General features: G+C 43.0%; 1 protein-coding gene across 8 annotated transcripts in view; it reads right to left on the bottom strand.

The window, feature by feature from the left end:
• agrn (agrin) overlaps nucleotides 1–16,850 on the bottom strand; it is a 309,753-nt gene extending 292,903 nt beyond the window's left edge. For 4 of the 8 annotated variants that reach the window (XM_055013257.1, XM_055013256.1, XM_023268417.3 and 1 more), the window contains exons 1-2: nucleotides 16,337–16,849; nucleotides 14,344–14,605 (exon numbers count right to left, since the gene is read on the bottom strand). In XM_055013257.1, the coding sequence (XP_054869232.1) occupies nucleotides 14,344–14,605; nucleotides 16,337–16,537 (463 nt within the window). In that variant the 5' untranslated portion in view covers nucleotides 16,538–16,849. Of the gene's footprint in view, nucleotides 1–14,343; nucleotides 14,606–16,336 lie in introns of all 8 variants that reach the window. The other 4 variants (XM_035947335.2, XM_055013259.1, XM_055013260.1 and 1 more) reach the window with 2 other exon arrangements.
• Nucleotides 16,851–20,782: the final 3,932 nt, after the last annotated feature.

Below are 20,782 nucleotides of genomic sequence, written 5' to 3'. Positions count from 1 at the left end.
GTTTGGAGCACTTAGTCAAATCTGAGATGCTTTATGCTTGTGCACAGAGCAGCCTGTTATTTGTGAGGGTGCATTCTGTCAAAGAGGATCAGTGTTTGAACTGCCATCTCTGAATATGACACCAAATGAAGCATATGTTAACTGACAGTACTGTGTAGTGTCATGTCACATATGCACAATGACATTTCAGGCAGGCTGTGACATCCAAAGCTTGTTTAAGGAAAATTGTGCGTGATTAAAAATGTGTGTGGAGTTCATTATTAGGAGGGCTGTGTTCTCGTGAGCACAGATGAAGTCCAGAAGCATTCAGTTTAGTCTACGTTCGAGATGGCTCCTTCTCCGTCCTTTGTTCCTCATCTTCCAGAAAACACAATTAAGGAGGAGGGATGGTGGGTTGTTGGCAAAGACACAGAAGCAGAGAGGGGGACAAAAAGAAGGACTTGGAGGTTCAAGGAGGGGAAAACAGAGGAAAAAGAGGAGAGAAATCGCCCCTCAAGTCCTACCATTGTCTAGATGTAAATTGGAGCTGATCAAGATTCCACTAGCATCCTAAGTTCAATCTGTACATACTGAACAGAGAAAGAGAGAGGCAAGCTGAAAGACACAGAGAGACATAGATGGAGAACAGCAGTGTGCTTAAGGGTGACTCACATGCAGACAGACATGCAGAAACACACACAGGGACAAAGGACGAGAGATAGACTTGAGTGGGAGCGACAAACGCACCACTTTAGAACAAACAAAGTAATGAAAAGAGCAGGAAGGGGGTGGACGCCCTGTAGAGTGCACATACACATATATACACTGACATCCTACTTCCAATATAGGAAACCTGTTCCGTTCAACATGAGCTTTCATTTAAATTTCTATGTGCAAACAAATACACTATCGTTCAAAAGTTTGGGATCACCCAGTCAATTTCATGTTTTCCATGAAAACTCACACTTTTATTCATTTGCTAACATAACTGCACAAGGGTTTTCTAATCATCAATTAGCCTTTCAACACCATTAGCTAACACAATGTAGCATTAGAACACAGGAGTGATGGTTGCTGGAAATGTTCCTCTGTACCCCTATGAAGATATTCCATTAAAAATAAGCCGTTTCCAGCTAGGATAGTCATTTATCATATAAATAATGTCTACACTGTATTTCTGATTCATTTAATGTTATGTTTATTGAAAAGAATGATTCTCTTTCAAAAACATGGACATTTCTAAGTGCCTCAAACTTTTGAAAGGCAGTGTATAAAAGTCACTAAGATTAGGAGTTACATCATCAGCTCTGTGCAGTAGTTAGTGCAAAGAATGTGGATCTTTGCCTGATCCTAACTAAGGAATGTGTCGAGATTCTCTGGTTGGGTTGAACACATCTGACCCTGATTCCACCCCTCAACCCTTCACCCATTCACACTCCCTGTGGCCTCAGGTAAAGGCTAACTGGAGGCCTTTCACTCTCCTTTCGTTTAACTGGAACGGGATGTCTGGAGGCGGGATAAGTCTTGCACCGGCCTGAACCCGGACTGAGTCAGAACGAGGCCCTGGAAGTCAACAGGTGAAAAAGGACCCAGGGGGAATTCCAGTGGGAATTTTGCATCCAGTGCCTGATTACCACCAACTGTGCGTGGATGAGGGAAATGAAGATCTGTGTTGGCAAAGTTAGCCTAAGGCTGCACACTTCTCAAGCATAAAAATCCATTGTCCTCAGTCGTAGTCCAACACAAAATTCAGTACTTTTTGTACATCCAAAGAAATTTAAGAAAATGTGCATGCCAAAAATACACAAAAACTATAATCACAACAAGTTCAAACCAGCTCTGAAGGTGGGTTTGTTTGACCTTTAGAGATTCATTCCATTCAGTGGAGACAAAGCAAAAACAAATATTTGTAGGCAGCTGATAAATCACGGCACATTTCACATTTTGTCATTTACTGAATACACTCAGCTGACATGCTGAGACATATCTGGCCTTGATGAGTAAAACTGCACTAATGACCTTAAGGTAAAAAACAGTCAAAAACTGTTGGAATAACGAGTGCATATTTCCATCCATTATCTGTACGCCACTTATTCCTGCTTAGGGTCGTGGCAGGCTAGAGTCTATCCCAGCTGACTACACATAGAGACAAAAAAGCACACTAACATTTACACCTATGGACAATATAGAATCATCAATTAACCTCAGCATGTTTTTGGACTGTGGAAGGAAGCCAGTGAAAACCCACACATGCACAGTGAGAACATATAAACTCCATGTAGAAAGATCACAGGCCCAGGCCAGGATGCAAACCGAGAATCTTTGAGCTGTGAGGCAACAGTGCTAACCACTGTGCAGCCTGAATGTGTATTTTGTCTTTAATTAAATCTGTGCAAAAAAATCTATCCTTTTTCCACTCTGTCTTTATATACATCTTTTCACATTCTCTTCATTTCGCCTTGTGTCTCCTCTTGAAGCCTTATGTCTCATGTAAACTCCATGCCTTGTCGCTGAAAGGTGCTATACAAACTAACTTGTCTTGCCTTTTGACTTCAACATACTCAGATGCTCAGAAAAACACTGAAACACAAAATCCTACAGCCAGAACTTTATCAAATCCACAGAGGTCTATTGAAAATCACATCACAGATTCTAAATACAAGTATAAAAAGCAGGGCATTAGAAAGCTATTCAGCCTAATGTCTTAATTTTTTTTTACTCTTGGTTGAATATTACTCGCTTACTCTGGACTGCAACCACAACATCCAAGAATTTTCTTGCCATTGCAAAGGTGCATGTAGCAGCATGACAGCTCCCCAAAGTGAAGCCAAAACATCTGTCGCTCCCTGGTGCCTGGCTGTCAGTTTAGGAAGCACTTGATTTGATATATAGCAGAGCTTCCTGTAAAGGGACTGTTTTAAACATCAGTATTGCAATAGATAGTGTTCTTTTAATTGCGGAAAGCCAAAGCATTAACCCCAGTCTCCACTGACAAAGTCTTGTGCTTTGTATGCCCAACCACTCACCCCAACCTCCTCCCGATTCACTTTGTAGGCTGCAGTGTGTGAACCAGCTTTTGTGCACAACTCTAAACAGATCTCTTTAAGCTTGACAAGACTAATATCTTACTATGAGAGATTAATGTTGTTTTGTCCTTTACAAAGAAACTCTGCAGCAGTGAACTAGCAAAGAAAGTAAAGCCAGATTTATCTCCGATACTCTTTTTCTGACAACCAGTCCAAACAGGCCACATAGTCTGTTGAAAAACTAGAACGACAAACCCAAGCTCTCCACACTCAACGCCTCCATCCATCTCAGTGCTCGTATATTCCTCTAAGAGCCCTCTCAAACATGTCTGCTTCAAGTACTCTTCCAGAGCACGCCTCTACCCACTCAGAGCAGGGGGAATATCATCTCTCCGAGAGACGGATGTAGAAACTTTTTTGTAGTCGTTACTGTTACTGCTCTTATGGTCACAGGAGGATTCGGGGACATTTCAAAATGGCTAACAGTGCTGTATGGTAATAAGGCCACAGTGTGCAAGAGTGACAATAAGGGGGAATTCAGGGATTCAGAGAGGCTGATCTGGGCATACCTCTGGCAACAGCTTGCAGTCTCTGATAGAACATTTTACCTCAGGCCAAGCCTCTCTTAGGCGCCATGCTTCTGCTGGAAAATGCCAAAAGCGGCCCCATGGCACTTGTCTCAAGTCTGCTTCCTTTTTTTGTGGTAGGTTTCAGCGCAATGCAGGAGAAAAGCAGCAGCAATTGAAGAGATGACTGATAATGAAGACATTTTAATTATTTTTTGATGCTCGAGGCATCACATAGCAGGGGTGTGTTAGAGGGTGTGTTCCGCCAAATTACAGAAAAACACTATCTCTAATGGTATCTGGCTAATATGTTCAGTTTTGTGCTGAGACATTAAGATACTGAAGTGTATCCTCTCATCTTATTCCCACATTCTGGTCTTTCTCTTACCTTATCCTGTCTTTTCACTAGCTTGAACTTTTAGTTGACCTTGCAGTTTCTGTATCTTCTTTTCTACTTTTATTTTACTCCATTTACCCTTTTCATCCTTTTTCTTCTATCCCATCTTTCTCCTTCTGTTTCCAACTCTCTCCATCACTTGTGCTCTTTAATCTTGGACTTTACCTCCTTGCTTCCTTTCTCCCTGTTATACAATCTTTCACACTGTCTCTATTGCAGACCTATTTTCCCTCCAAGTACTTGCACCCCATCCCTTACAAAGCAAATAAACTGGCTTCTACTGGATACACAACACCGGAAAACAAACCAACATAACACCTTGATGCTTTTGAAATACACACAATAACTTCTAAATCAAGAATGACAGTAGATTTCCAATTCTGATTTGAAACCAAAACTAAGAATGTCCCCCTTGTGTCTCAGAGAAAACAGTATTTTTCTCTGACAGCTAGACCCACAACTGACTGCATGCTGATGCCATTTGCAATCACAACTGTTTCTTATTACTCATTTGCTTCTGAGAGCCTGACCAGTCAAAGATTCAGGGATAATATTATTTTATATTGTTAGACAGATTCTGGCCCTGGTATTCAGCGAGCTTGTATTATATTGACATTCTTTCAGAGATGTTGCCTATGAAAACAAAAGTAATTGTGGTCTGTTCCGTGTCCCCAAAAACATTTTATAATTGTGTCAAGACAGAAAAAAAATTAGTTGCCATTATTGAATTTCTTAGTATTAGTAATGATGTTTTTACAACAGACAATGATCCAGCAGTTTTAAATGTATTGTAGCACTTTGAGATTTTATATGTAAAGTGCATTATAAATGAAAGGTATTATTATTATTATTATTATTATTATTATTATTATTATTATTATTATTATTATTATTATTATTATTATTATTATTAATAGCTAAAGTATCCGCAGTAGCAAATGGACTGTTTAATGGTGATTGGATGAAGTCCATTCATGCTATAATACCACTACTGTAAATATTCCTGCATTTAAGCAAAGTTCTAAGCGCTCTGCAAAAATTTCCTCTATAAACCAGGAAAACAATGTGATTTTCTTGAGGAAATGGCATTTGGGGTTTTGCTGAAAAAGAAAATGCAGAAGAGCCCTGATGGTGCTGGGTATATCCTGGATATGGCTTTTCTTCATGGAGTTTGCATGTTTTCCACGGGTACTCCGACTTCCTCCCACAGTCCAAAAACATGCTGAGGTTAACTGGTAACTCTAAATTGTCCGCAGGTGTGACTGTGAGTGTGATTGTTTATTGTATGTGTAGTCCTGTGATACACTGGTGACCTGTCCAGGGTGTCCCCTGCCTTCACCCTAAGCCAGCTGGGATAGACTCCAGCCCCCTCACTACCCTAAAGAGGATTAAAAGGTGTATAGATAATGGATGGATGATCACAATAACATATCAGCTCATATCCTCTCTCTAACTGCTGTGTGGTATGGCGCTGTGTGATGCTACAGCTGTTTTAATACAGTCAACGAAAAGAGGGTAAGATTCTACTTATATTTGTTGAGGGAATGACAAAGTCTGAAAGCAATTTAAAGAGTTATGTTGAGGAGAGTGAGCTCAGTTCCAACAGACCACTAAGTCCATCTGAGAATTTGGCGTTGAGCCCCGGCCTGATTTAACCGCTGCTTGTACATTAGTCCGGAAACTGGTCGTCGTTGAAAGTAATCACAGTGCAACAGCTAAGTCAAAAACATACTGTAGTATGCTTATGTTTCATTTTGACGGGAAGACAGCAGAGTCTGTGTCTCTGTGTTTATGTGTGTGTGTGGGGGGGGAGGGAGTGTGTGTGTGTGTGTGTGTGTGTGTGTGTGTGTGTGTGTACAGACACAAGCTCATGCTAGTGTGATATCCTCTGCCAGTTATCTCTGTTTGTCTCTGAAAGCCATCACGTCCTTGCCATTGTTGGCTAAAACAACAGGGTCAGACCAAGTGCCTCCCTGCAGCCAGACTAAATCTGTCAGCCTGGAGGGCATGCAGAGCGGGGGATGAGGGTGGGAGGGAGGATTCCTAAGAGATTTCAATCTCCAGGGAAGAGCTGTCATCTTAAGGAGCATTTCAGAAGACACATATCATAAATTCCATAAGTCCGGAGTGCAAAGGAATCTTTAGCATCATAGATGGCATTAAATACCCAAAGTAGTAATCTCATTTTTGTTTAATTCCCTTAACTGTCCATGACATTTGTATCACCAGCCAAATATCAAGTGTCACCATAACATGCAATCTGCTCATTCCTTTTTAGCAAGTTCAGATAAGCCAACATTCAAAACATATTTGGGATATTTCTGATTTATTGCAATTTGGATTGTATTCAGAAACTCCACTCATTTAGCAATGTACTCCTATAACTGCTAGACTTATGCTGGACAGCTATAAAAAAGATTCAACAATGATGCAACAGACTTTTTTTATTTCACATATTTTTACTTGTCCAAACCTGACACTCAAAACACAACTCATCACCAACACTTCAGATGTGTTGCTCTAGCAGCGGCTTAGCTTAACTTAGCCTCAGACAGGTAGTATCGGGTTAAAGTACAAAAAAGTTTACACTAACACAACTCAAAACCTGATCACCCCCTAGTCCCAAGCACAGAAGAGGAGCTCCTTTCTTTGTAGCTTCAGATTTTCAAATGACATCGCTTGAGGCACTTTCTTACATTTTAAACAGCAAGTTTAAAATGTAAGATTTAAAATGTACAAGTCTTGAGAAGTCTTAATTGTCAAACTTAATTTTTTCTAAATTCCCATTTGAAATGTGAAAGTTCTGATAAAGCAGCATTATCATTTATCTGATGTCTTTAACAGAGGAAGCTGAAAGACCGAAACACAGAGACAGGCAAACAGAATTAGGTCAGAGGCTGCAGAAGTGCACCTGGTTGTTGGGGTTATGACAGCTTTACAGGGCATGAGATTCCAATCTAATTACAGGTGGAAGTGCAGTGAGATGGGAACACTGGGAGGAGGAAGATGACGACTGTGAGAATACAGAAGAGAGGCCAGGAGGGGGGAGACAGGTCAGATAACGAAACACTCTAGGATCTGTTAGGAGGTAGGAGTGGAGACAAAAACCCAAAATATGATCGGTCAGCAAGCTGCCACATATCAACCATGCCTGTTACGAAGGTGCGACAGTGAAACATCGGACAGGCTTGTGCACACACAAACGATGATGGAAAGACACATGCGCAAGTCATCATCATCACGTGAGAACATGATTGAAGAGGGCAACTGAAAGTAGAAAGCAAAATAAACACATAATGGCAAACACAGGAGGAAGCACGGAGAACAAGTTACAAGGGAGCGAAGGATGTTCATCCTGTGTTCACCATGACAACCCACAGACAGGGAGATGGACGAGGGGGAGGAAAGGAAGTAAGGGAGACTTGACTCAAAATAACACTGGAGAAGCCTGCACATCCCATGATTTGTTTGCTAACATGGGACCCCCTCTATCGAGTCTACCCTTCTTCCTGTATGTGCATTAGAAAATGGATGGGATTAGACACAAAAATCTCTTAATCTTGGGAAAAGCTTTCCCAAAGAACTGCTTTAGATGCACAGAAACGCCTGGAAGCCAGGATACCAGCATTATATAACTAGCTGCACTGGAAGGCGTATGGATGGTGATATGTAACAGGTACATACCATGAGACAACAGCGATAGTTCCAATTTAAAAGCATTGGGTCAGTGCATCTCGAGCCTACATGCAGAGGGTGACAGAAAGTAATTAAACTCTGAACCCAGTTCTTCCTGTCTGAATCCAGCCATGGCTAATCTAAAAGAAATACCCGTCTTTTTCTTTTCATTCGCTACAAACAAAGGAAAGTTTTAACCCTGAGATTTCCATGTCGAAGTTACAGTTTGTCAAACTAGTAGTCCCTACTGTATCCTACAACAAAAAAGATTTTACAGGGGAAAAAACATGCGTATGTTTTTCCCTTGTCTCCTCTTGATCTGAGAAACTCCAGAGTGACAGCTGAACTGACCTGAATACAAAACACATTGAGGCTTCTGCTTTCCTTCTGCTTTCTCACCAAAGCCCTTCTCTCTAAACCTGATGATTTTGGCTTGTTGACAGTAAGTAGCCACAGCAGCTGCCCTGCTCCAGAAATGTGGGCCCGGTAGTAGGAATTTTGTCACAGATCCAGTTCCCCTTAGGAGTCCAGATCTCATGGAGACTGCTGCTCTGAGCTCTTTATGTCAGGGACAGAAGAGAGAAGTTTCCGGGTCACTGTACATCCAAGGCCCTGCTCAAAGAATCCAGGGTCAATTTCACTTTCCTGGTCCTCAACTAAAGAAGGGCTTAACTGGGACTTTGACATCAGCTAACTTTACATCTTCTTTTCAATGTCATTAGCTTCAAAACAACACTGTTTGTTTAAAGCCTAGACTTGGAGAAGACCTATGAGCATGTCCCATGGGGAACTGTGTGGGGAGTACTGAGGGACTGTTGCTACGAGGGATCTGGTCTTTGCAGAGCCAAAGTGAGGGCGATGCTTGTATTCACATTTGTGATGGGTGTTGGACTTCGTCAAGGTTTCACCTTGTCTCTAATCCTGACTCTAATATTCTGAGACACTTTGCATTCGGGGTGAGGATTGTAGCAGTTTGTCAATCTCTGCTTATTGCTGATAAAATGGTTCTGTTAGCTTCACCGAGCTAACAGAACCATGGAAGGGGCTCTTGGAAACCAGGGGATTGCTTCCTTTGGGTTGGGGGTGACTTGCTGTCCCAAGGAAATTGTCTCATGTTCACAAGTGATGAAAAAATGTGTGACTTATTAGTGTGACATGGAGAGATTGATTGGAGCAGCATCAGCAGTAAGAGGAAACAGAGCTGGATGGTGAAACACGAGTGAATTGACTGAATGATCACGAGTACAAGTGGCCAAAATGGGTTTCCTCTGTACAGCAGCTGAACAGATCAGGCGAGGAGCTCTGAGGAGCTTCATCGTGTCAAAAGAAACCAGCTGCTGCCTGCTGCCACCAAGACCCACCGCCATTAAACAGGAGAAAATGGTTGGATTGATGTTTGCTAGAGATGGCCATCTTTACCGCCAGATTACTAACTAAATGATCTGATCATGATGCATTTTACCAAACAGAACCCTTTCTGAACTAAAATGGTAACAGAGGGGTCTTTTCCAACCACATTAGGTTGTGGCTGGAGGAAGCATCAAATCGCATTTTGTCAAAGTCTTTTACGTTTAAGGTACAAAGCTAACAAGTAGAGCAGGGTTTGGCACAGGACAAGACAAAGGCATGTAACAAAGAAAGGAATACATATAATCATCTCTTGTCGCATAAAGCAAGTATACGCATATAAATTACAACAATAAATTAAGAGTTATGATTTTCACACCATATACAGTACATTTGGACAGGTTTGATGTTACACAGTATTTCTCTGTATACACTCTGAGCATGATAACATCTCACAAGTGGTGACAGGCATGTCACTACATGTAGGTGTCTTTGCGTACTATCAATACCATCTGTGATTCTTATCAGCAGCAGAGTGATACACTCTTGGTCCAGGCTGGGATACAAGCCAAGGTGAGCAGACTGCCGTTAAGTGGTCCATTCCTCCTTTGCTCTTCTCCATCTTTCATGACTTTTTCATTTCAGTCCTTTATCGCTATGCCAAGCAGGCTCTCTGCTCCCGCATTTTTAATTAAAATCTAAAATGTGCAATAACTCTGGAGACTCTGGGCTTGCTGGCAAACATGTCCACTAGTCTTGTTTCTCCCTTCAAGCCTTTGTTGCTTATTTCATCAAAGCCTTCCATCAAGCCTTTCCATTTGGCCAATTCTGTTCACTTCACTGCATAAATGCTTTGACATAAGCTACACAGGGTACACAGATTTACCAAGGGCACACCTTTGGAGAAAAGCTCTGCGGCAAGCAAATGAACTCTCACTCTTAGAGTATAGCCTAATCCATTCAAGGACCCTGAGAAAGATCCAATCCTTAGAGTCACTCTTCTTGACTTCCCATGACTCCCTGCGGACAAAAGGCAGCTTGTGTAGACATGGACTGGATAAAGACCCCAGTGCTTTAGTTCAGTCATCTGGGTGCGGCTCGGTAGTGTTCTCACACAAAAATATTCCATCTCTCCTTTGGAATTACCCACAATCCATGTGTTTTTCTACCTGGGAAAATGGTAGGTTGCCATGTTACACTGCGCAACAGTGAAGTACTGATCAACCAACATGAGCAGGTGGTAGCGGAGCTTAATATTTTAATTATAAGGCTGCAAACATGCTCTAAGTTTTCCCAGAGTGTTTTATAGTGGAGGTGGACCACTTCACCTGAAATAAAAACAGCCTCAGCTAAACTCAGAGGAAATTAATACAAGTGAAATTAAATTAACCTCCAGGGAAAGCATGCAGAAGTCTGATATAATGTAACAGGCTTCAGTTCAGATCATGATGTAGCAGCAAAGCTAATCATGACATACAAAAGGATCTCAGCAACATGACATGAGCATGAGGGCTTTCAGTCACTGGTTAACTAAAGGGACTCCTGCATTTTCCAGCAAGTCTTCAATAGTTCATGAAACAAGGGAGTCAACTGACCTGTGGATGATTGGCACGTGTGTTATGAAAAATTGCAAGTAAAAACCAAAGTGTTCGCTCCTCTCCTTTTTCTTATCATTCTATCATTATCTCCTCACATATCCACAAGGTGAGGAAGGAGGAGGCAGCCAGGTTAGGAATTCCAGCTGATTACTGGTCTCCTCCTTGCACAAACAGTGGGGAAAAAAAACTCAAGAGTTTCATGCAAGACCTCAGCTCATTCACTGAAGGAGCAATGGAGGAGAAGCGAAGGGGGGCTCAAACAGTCATCCCACATCCCACCCACCCTGAGGAGCATTCCACAGGACTGTCTGCTCACCCATCATTAAGCAAGACCACCTGCTGGCAAATCAGAACCCCCATCATGTTCTCAACATGCCTGGCTAACCCCACTACCAGTGGGCTTCTGGACTGCTGTACACACAAATCATAAAGAGTCAGCGGTATGTTGAGCCATAAAATGCTGCTCATTAACATCCCACAAGGACAGCGTGCACACTAGCTGCACTCTTTATTATGGACTTAAATAGATGCTTCAAAAAAGGACAAAGAAACGGTCTCTGATGCAGCTGTTGCATGACTATGACTTTTGACTGGCGCAATTCTCCCGCTCTAAAAAGTGAGGGATAAAAAAAGGAAAGAGATCAAGAAAGAAGGAAGAGACAGCCCTTTGTTGCTGTTTCTCATCAGGGCCTTGAGGGAAAGACTTTGGCATCAAGTCATCAGGAGCTGAAACAAAAGCAGCTGATAAACAGAGCGAGACTGATACAATCTCCCTGTGCACTCAACACTTCTCCATCAAGAGGGCTTCCTCTCTGAAAAACCCCCAACACCTCTGCCTTCTGCCTCTGTTGTCACTAACTAGAAAAAATGAAATGAAAATAAAAACAGCACACATTTTTTTATCTTCTTAGCTCTTTAAATTGTAAGGACAGAGTTCTGTTGCGCCTTGAACTGCCTCCTTCATCCACTTTTACAAAACCATGACTTCATTTGTGTTTTCAAAGACATAGCAGATGACTGTTTGATACCATAAACACATTATCTAACAACTCTGTGTACCGCACAGCTGACAGTGGTAACATTTCACTGAATAGTAGCTGGAGGACCAAACAAAGGGTGAGGTTCTGCGCCAGAGGACCCTCTGCTTATCTGGCTTGACAAGGTGCAAACTCAACAATGCAGACGAGGTACATTTTAAGAGCTATAGTTTTTTGGCATTTCAGTTTCTTATTTCAGCAAGCAGTAGAGATAAGACATTAGGAAACACAAAAGAAGGCCTTTTTCTTCATGGTGAAAATGGCGGACAGAAATTTAAGAACTACTTGGCACTGCAGGTGTTTACTGAAATCTTGTAAACACTCCTCTGAGGACAGCATCTCTGTGGCAGATAAATGCCTGAGGCTAAGTGATCGCACACATGGACTGAGAGGCCCTGAAGTGCCACCAACCAGCATGAAGACAACAGGAGAAGAAAAAACGCGAAACATAATGCCCGAGGGCATCAATATTCACACAGTCCTGATCCAAACTCGAACAAATATGCCGCAGCAAACACAACATCCTTCACAGCCCATGTCCTCACATGCACAAAAAAAATGTTCCTCTGTTTTTCTTTCACTCTACATCACTCAGCTTATTTTCTCTTACGTCCGTGTCCTTCTCAAAACTCTCAGTGGCAAGGAGCTCACACAAAGCCTTTTTTCTTCCACCTCAGACAATGTACCTCCCCACATCGCACTCTGCCAGGCATTCCTGAGTCTATCCCAGCTATCCAAAATGTCAAGAATGAAGAGAAAGCAGAGGAGGGTACAATGAGTACTGCGGCAGGTAGAGTCTTGTCCCGCTGCGCTAACATCCCACAATCTCAAGGAGGGGAGCATAGAACGGATGGGATCTGACTTGACTGTCTTAATTAAAACTCTTCCCTAGACCAAACGTCACAGCTCAGTCTGCTCTGGAAGACGGCATTCAAGCTAATTATCGGGGCCCAATATCACTCTCCAAATGCAAAGTAAAAGATTTTAATTTGGACCTGCACCTGACATTTGTCTTAGGATATTGCATATTGGATGATTTGTGCTGAAAAAGCTACTAAACCTTCCTAGGGAACTGTTCAGCAGCCATCACTCCTGTGTTCTAATGGTACATTGTTTTAACTAATCATGTTGAAAGGCTAATTGATGATTAGAAAACCTTTGTGCAATTATGTTAGCACATGAATAAAAATGTGAGTTTTCATGGAAATCATGAAATTGTCTGGGTGACCCCAAACTTTTGAACGGTAGTGTATTTCTTATAACAAAGCTTAGTCTAACTTTTGCCTAGTGACTCCTTGAAGTACTTTCTTACAGCTATTCCTTCGACTGTAAGACGATATGAGAAAATCAGGTTATGCGAAGTAAACCCTCTTCAAATACAAAGCACTGAAACAAAAAGGGGCACATTCTAGACAGTTTGTCAGAGCCAAGGAACTCCCCTTTCCACAACAGGGATCCGAAAGGAAGAAAAGGGGGTTGAATAAAAAGGTTAGCAGTGCAGTGTTTCGTGCCTGGACAGACAAACAGAAGAAGTTTTATATGTGTGCCAAATGCAACTTAACACTGCAAACAAGCTCCATCCATTGGAACATCCTGCCACCCAGAACTGTTCAGAGGAAAGTACCCAGAATATAGACCCTTCAACTCTTCTGCAAGGTGATTCGTGCTCTGATTCATTTCCTACCAAAGCTCCTGGCCTAGAGGGACTGTTAGATTCAAACTTTGAACAGCTGCCAACATTGTCAAGCACCAGTAGAAATTAAACCGCAGCAAGTTCACTGCTCACCGGCATGGGGGCGCAGGCTGCTACAGTCACAGTAGATGCTGAGATTTATTAGTCATGGCCACATAGTTCCTCTCATAACAACCTGACAAATTACTTCTCACCCAAAAACGAATTCAGGAGGATAGCACTGCTTAATTTGCTTCGCAATGAAGTTCTGGTATGCAAATATGTTGAACAAGCTGCCTTTTTAAAAAACATCACTCATTTTCTACTGTCTCAAATTCAAAAAGCTTCTTAGAAAGAATTTCTGTGTGTGCAAGGGTGATCCATTTATTCGGTGCCTGCGTTCTGCTTGTCACTCTCTCTGTGTAGTTAAGGAGTTCTTTTGTCTTTGTCTTTTTTTAACAGTGAAGTTAAAATAATGAAAACCTATGAGTCACTTGTAAAAAAAATGTGGGAACCTGTGTTGCCGTGTATATCAGCGTTCAGGAGTTTCTCCTCTGATTTAATAAAAATGACCCAGCTACAAGGTGCAAAGGTCGGGAATCGTCCCTGAACCACTCAGGCCCTGTCCTCAAGGTGTTAATCAGACACACCCACGTCAAGGCTTTGCTGGGAACGACTGGAACTTCACCATGGCAATAAAGCTCCTATAATGACTCAGGTGTCCTTGTTTCACAGACTTCAGGGAAACTTTGACGCTGTGTACCTGAGGCTATGTCATTTCAGCAGTTATTGCTGTATGAAATCCTGGCTGCTTTAAGAGATGTACAAATACTGCACAGCATTCCTCACATGTAAAGAACTATATCGAAACACGTCACAGCAAACTGACTTATGAAATAGCAAAGAAAAGTGCTGATAAGCTGACAAATGAACTCCCGTGTATGATTATCAATACAAGTTTTACCCACTTTGGACTCAGTGCTAGTGCTGTCCCACACAGGACCTACTGTGGGTCTTATTCTGTGCACGGTTAACTAGCTGCTTACCTTCTACGCAGTGCTCCACGTCCTCCAGGTTGCGCAGGGTAATCCTCATCAGACTTGAGTTGAGCATAAGTTCATTCTTATGTTCGGGCCCCATGGACTCTGAAGCAGGGTTGAGAAAGAATATGCGAGTGTCACCCGTTGCCACCTGGTTGTCACAGATCCCAGGGTTGCCAAAGCCACCAATCATCACCCTGTTGCCGCCATCCAGGAGAATTTCACGGTTCACGTTGGACTTCCCTTTCAAGTAGCGCCACACTCTCACCTTTACAGAACGACAACAGAAAAATGCACGTTCTTGAAAACCAGAAACATACACTCATAAATGTGCAAGAAGATGCATTCAAGATGCATTTATGCAAGAATCAGTCCTTCCCTCTGAGATTCACTGAGCTTTATGCTTTTGTGATGATAGGTTGGAGTTTTTGACTTCACTGTAGAAGTTATTCACTGATTCCTTCTCCTTAAATAAATCTCATCCAAGAGTTTAAGATACAGACTTTGCCAAGTGTCAAGTGAGCTCGCATTTGGCAACTTTGACGCGGTCAAACACCTTGTGTGTGCGAGCTCATGTTGGCAATGCGTTGTGGCATGTCTTCTGACAACTTGAAGAATGTCATCATCACCCGGAACCTCTCCTCCACCCAATATCACGACATCCATCACGCCAAGGTCAACGTTTGCGGCTGAGACGGCCGTATCATCAAGGATGAGGCCTGGCTCAAAGGACACTTCATCGTTCGCACATACAAAGAATGTGACCACGTCAAATTCCTTGTGTGTGCAAGCTCACTTGGCAATAAAGGCTTTCTGATACTGATTGTCTGGCCACTGGAGATCTAGTCTATAATACATCATGCACTGACATTCACTGCATCTCAGAAGCGCAGCAAAGTGTTGCTTTATGCACAGTCATGGGAACGCTTTCCTTCTTCCGCTACATGTTCTGTGGCTTTCAGCGTTTATTGGTGGCTTCTGTTTCTAGAACAAGAGCCATGCGTCTCTAATCTACTCCAGTCTCATTCACCAGGAGACAGGAAGCAAGTGGGCGATGAGGAAAAGAGCAGCGACAGAGCTGACCAAACACAGCTTGTTTATTTTTCACAGATTATAGAGTGGCCTACCACAAGCCCATGATGGTGCAAAAGTTAGTTTCCCAATGAATGGGGAAGAAATGAGGATGGAGGGAGGAAGCTTCCTGAATGAAAATTAGCTCATTTGTGGATTGCTGAATGTTTTTTTCCTCTGCATTATAATAATGTTTATTAATCAGAACTAAATCATGTTTCAGGTTTGATGTTTCACACACTGACTAATGACAATGTAATGCCTGACAAGACATTTTTATGGCTTTGGACACACCTTATAGCACTTGGTGCTCTCTGCTAAGAAAATGACATTTTATTTTCTCTTACGTAAATATTGCAAATCTTTTTACAAATTAAATACTTTGTCTTCAAGGACAGAGGTCACAGATCTGAAGTGCAAGCGATGCAATGTGTCAGCAACACTGCAGACTAAATGAAGGTTCAGAATATTAGCCTTGCAGCCACAAGCTCCTTGTTTTCAACATTTATGACAGACATCAAGTGAGAGTTAACAGTCAGGGGCCTCTGAGGAACCAGTTTCCTGCTGCAACATGTTTGGTATGATTACATGGTCGGTTAGACCTGCCTTACAGCTATATAATTGTGGAAATAAGACCAAAAACAACAGCATCGATCTGTGTCTGAAGGCGGAGTGGATTCACTGTCAGTGTCCATGTCACCGCTGCCAAATGCTTCTGGATCAATGAGTTTGTAAAATGTTTTCCAGTCAAGCTGCTGATGCGTTTGAGAGAAACTCAAACTCGGTGCTAATGGCTTCTTTGGGTACAAATATTCAGTGCTAATTTCACTTGCGGGACTTCATGAAACCTGTTAGCAGGTGTCTTTTCCTTCTGCGCGCTCCTGCGGTTCCTTCACCGTCGTGTCAGAAACCACATGCACACACTTACCTTGCAGGAATAGGTGTTGTGCACCGGGTCCATGTTAATTATTTCGTCCACGGTGCCGGTCAAAACTATGTTGGCTTCCTCCTCTCTGTCTTCCAAGTTTTTCTCCGGGCAACTTGCGGCGCAAAGCTGCCCCAGAGCGACGAGCAGCCCGGCCAGGAGCAGCGCTGTCCGGCCGGCCCGGAGTGTCCGCTGGAAACCCATGACCACCACACGGCTGTAGCCCGAAAAGTTTCCTCGAATTCAAGTGTGGCCGCCCGTTGCGTCCGGCAACAAACTCCAAACTCTTTCGAATGCGTCTGAATTCTGCACCGAGCTTCCTTTCCACAACTTGCCTACGTGTGTCTTTCAGCCAGCAGCCCTGCGCCTCGCATCTGCAGCCCGGGTTCAAAATCCCTCTCTGCCGCCGCCGGCTGGGAGACCAGGAGGGAAGAGAGGAACAAGGAGGAAGAAGGAGGAAGGGGCAGGGATCTCTCTCCAGGAATGCAACTACACTTCTCTGCTCTCTCTCTCTCCCCCCCACTTCCCTCTCTCTCTCTCACACACACACACACACACACACACACGCACACGGCCACAATGACGCTCCTGGATTTGCATGCAATCTGAATTGCTGAGTGAGGATGAGGTGGGTGGTGGGGGTAGCTGGAGGGCTGCACGAAGGGATGCCTGCATAAAGCGACTGTCCAACGCCGCCCCCAGTCGGACAGACAGTGTCTCTGCCTCCGGTCCCCATCAGCGACCCCAAAGACCCCGCATGCAGAGAGGGAGAAGAAAGGGATCTCACACAGCATGAGAGCCTCTAATGCCAAGCATTGCACCCTGGATTGTAAAATTGAAGAACAGGCGCCCAGTATGCAGGATCTGCAGCCACATGCAATATTTGTAGCCTCCAAACGATCTTGCAGATTTTAAAACACACAAAGCACAAAAAAAAGGTTAAAGATTTACACCAGGGGTGTCAAACATGGACCCTCTGGTGGTCCAATCCTGCTGGGACGACTTTGTAAAGTGTAAAAATTACAAAGAGGACATTAACTGCAAATTGTAAATTTGTAAAACTATAAATTTAAAATGTCTAGACCATGACAAGTTGCTTTGATCATAAAGTAAAATACTATATTGCTCATTGTTCTTTTGTCATTTTGTGTCTCATTTTTGTAATATTTTGTCTTGTTTTTGTTTTTTGTCTTTTTTTCCCACTTTTGTCATTTGTCTCATGTTTTTGTTGTTTTGTTTCTCTTATTTGTCGTTTGTGTTTCCTTTTTGTCTTGCTTGTGGTTTTTTGTCTATTTTTTGTCATTTTATTCCTCTTTTGTCTTTTTTGTCTTGTTTGTGTCCATTTTTTGTCGGTTTGTAACTTTTTTGTCTAGTTTTTGTTTCAGGTCATTTGTCTAATTTTTTGTCATTTTTGTCATTTTGCGTCTCATTTTTAGAGTATTTTGTCTCGTTTTTGTTTTTTGTTTTTTGTCTTTTTTGTCATCTTGATCATAAAGCAAAATATTATATTGTTCAGTTCCAGATACCTGTAACTAAATGTTTTGTGCCTTTGTAGTAAATGATAAACTGAGGCATAATATTGCTGAAACTGAATTTATTATTCTTAAGAAGCTTCAGGTTGTTCATAATGTTTTGTAAAAAGATGCTTCTTTAAATGAGAAAATTTTCAGAACCTACTTTTCTGCACTTAAACAAAGGCAATATCTGGAATTGTTGCTAGTTATAGGTTTTTATGCTGTGATTTTGCTGGTCTGGCCCACTTAAGATCATATTGGGCTGAATGTTGCCCCTGAACTAAAATGAGTTTGAACCCCTGATTTACACAGCAGAAGCCTTCAAGTTCACAGTCACAGACAATGATCAGTAGTTTCCCATATTCAACAAATAAGACTACATATTCTATACAACAGAAATCAGTAAACCCCTGTGCAATATCAATTAAATGTCAAATGATTCATAATTGTTAACAACTCTCAATGATTGTCGTTTCTTTGCCTTTTATGAATTAAATACAGACATCTTAGAAAGACTACAGTGAAAACACAGGCCCCAAAGTAGAAATTCAATGCAACAAAAGTGAATGCATACATGATTCTAGGAGCTTCACTGAAAATCAGCTGGATTTCTCTTTTAGGTACTATTGGGGTCCTTCAAAAGAAAAGTCCAGTTGCTTTTTTTGAAGCTGAATTTCCATGACCTGGATGACAGAATCTACACAGATATGCACATATGATGACTGACGTGCAGGTTACAAGACCTGTGATCACTGAAACAAAACTGAATACAGCTGAGATTAACTATTCCACTAGCTGCATGAACATAGTTATAAATAGGATTGTTGTCACTGTTGTGACCCTCGGGTGTCCATGTGCATGCACTGGGTGTTAGTGCAGTGACAGTCTCGATACCCTTCAGCGTCCGGAGCGGGCTACACCCCAGCTCCGGACCCGGAGAGTCTGTTACTGCTTATTGTGTTCTCGTTTGTTGATTGCGACTGCACCCTTGACCGGAGGTGAAAATCTTTTTATTAAACAAGAACAATGGTGTGTGCTTGTGTGACTCGGATGAGGCACAGAGCCTGCTGTCCGTACAACAAAATCTCTTTCCCCCTCTGCTGGGATCCGTCGTTGCTGCACCGGCAGCACATGCAGCAGCTGGGACTCGTGGGCTCTGGAAACCCGAAGTAGCACACAGTGGAAGAGAACCAGTGGGGCTGATGAATGGGAAACAGACAGCACCAGTGGGAAGGGAGGAGGTTGCCAGGCTGCCCTCTTCTTCTTCCTGGTCTGCTGACTGGCAGTCTGCACGGTCTGTACTGCCGGAGCTGCTGTCATTGCAGAGGACTTTCTGGGCCAGCCGGTCCTCGCCTCCTGTCTGGATGAAGCACTAGGGCTGGGATGGGCTTTAGGCCGCTTCAGGATTTTTAACTTAGAGGATGGAGGCCGTGCTGTAGCCTGGGGTTGGGGTGGGTGTGGACTCTGCTTTGTGAGGGAGACAGAGCTGAAGAGCTTCTCCTTCTTCTTCGCCTCACGGCGCTGCTGCATTGAGATGAGAGTGGAGCCAAAGATCCCGGTATCTCTGGTATCATCAGCAAGTCTAAAATGTCCTCCTTTTATTTTTCAGATAGGTTGGTCAGGCTGAGCAATCTGGCTCTTTCCCACATCGCCATCATTCCCAGAGATTTCCAGAGATTTCCAGAGATGGCTTAGACTGCACAGCGCTGTACACGGAGCCAGATGTCCATTATCACGGTAATCTCATCCCACACCGCTGGGTCAGGCTTGGTCGTCATATCCTCATGTAGCTCTGCTTGGTATGCTGTGAGCCTGTAGGAGACGTTCAGTGCCCTGACAGTCAGTACTGCCACCTTGTAGGCTTGCTTTGTCATGGCAGGCTGGAAGCAATCTGCTTTGGACGGTAGTGTGGGGTTCCTGGAGGTGATAGTCAGCCAGGGGTGAAGATGCGTGGTGACTAACGGCTCCATGAGGAGCATGCAGAGAATGCCAAGCTTCTCCATACCCTCACAATCCAGGGAGGAAGCTCCGTGAATCAGGCTTTTGCTGCTGAATGGGTGGTCCTTCCATGAGGTGGACACCTGAGCAAGCAGCTCGGAGAAGACAAGGAGTAGCTGTTTCACTGTCCTTGTGGCCTAGAGCAATCTCTTCCCTTGATAACAGGATCTGGAGGTCTCTGTTATTACTGGAGGCCAAGGGATATCAATTGGGATGCAGCACGTTTACACATGCAGCTAACGTTTGGCGATACAGTAATAGCAGAGGTAGCTCCAATCTGTGAACAGTTAAGCTAGCTAGAGCATGGAAATTTGAGATATGCTACACGAAGTGAGAAGAGGTGTTTGAGTGATGCTGCGTGGTAGCACAGGCTACTTACACAGGCATCGCAATCACTAGCCAGACAGGATTGGCGTAATGAGATAAATACTTCTGAGGCATATGCGAGGAGCGTATCCCATAGTGAGACATCAAAACAAATGAATGGATAGGAATGAGAACTTTCAGGAACAGCTCAAGGAACATAACAAAGAGTCCAAGGTGTTAACACGACCTCTATACTCCCCATATCCCAATCCAACTGAGCATCCATATGATGTGCTGGAAAAAAATGATCCACAGGGGCCTGTGGCCAGAGGAATGTACATATATCAGGCAGCTTGTTTTTAGGTTTGTTTGTACTGATTTTAAAAAAGAAAGTGGTTTCTCAGCTGTTGTGTGGTCACTGAGAAACTGTAATCCTTGTAAAGTAAGCGGAGATAAGAGTTTCTTTTGAGTGACTGTTTGTATAAGATGGCAGAGGAGTTTATGTGCACCAGGTTACCATGACAGGAACAAGCATGAGGTCTGTAACCTTCCTGTCTGAGACAGCCTCTACTCGTCAAAGAGAGGGACCAACCACATAAAGACTGAATCCATCTACCATGACAGGTATGTG

Source organism: Amphiprion ocellaris, chromosome 8 (assembly GCF_022539595.1).
Source record: "Amphiprion ocellaris isolate individual 3 ecotype Okinawa chromosome 8, ASM2253959v1, whole genome shotgun sequence".
In the NCBI taxonomy this organism is placed as follows: Eukaryota; Metazoa; Chordata; class Actinopteri; family Pomacentridae; genus Amphiprion; species Amphiprion ocellaris.
Note: the sequence above shows the minus strand (reverse complement) of the source record. Positions and strands in the feature narration are given on the sequence as shown.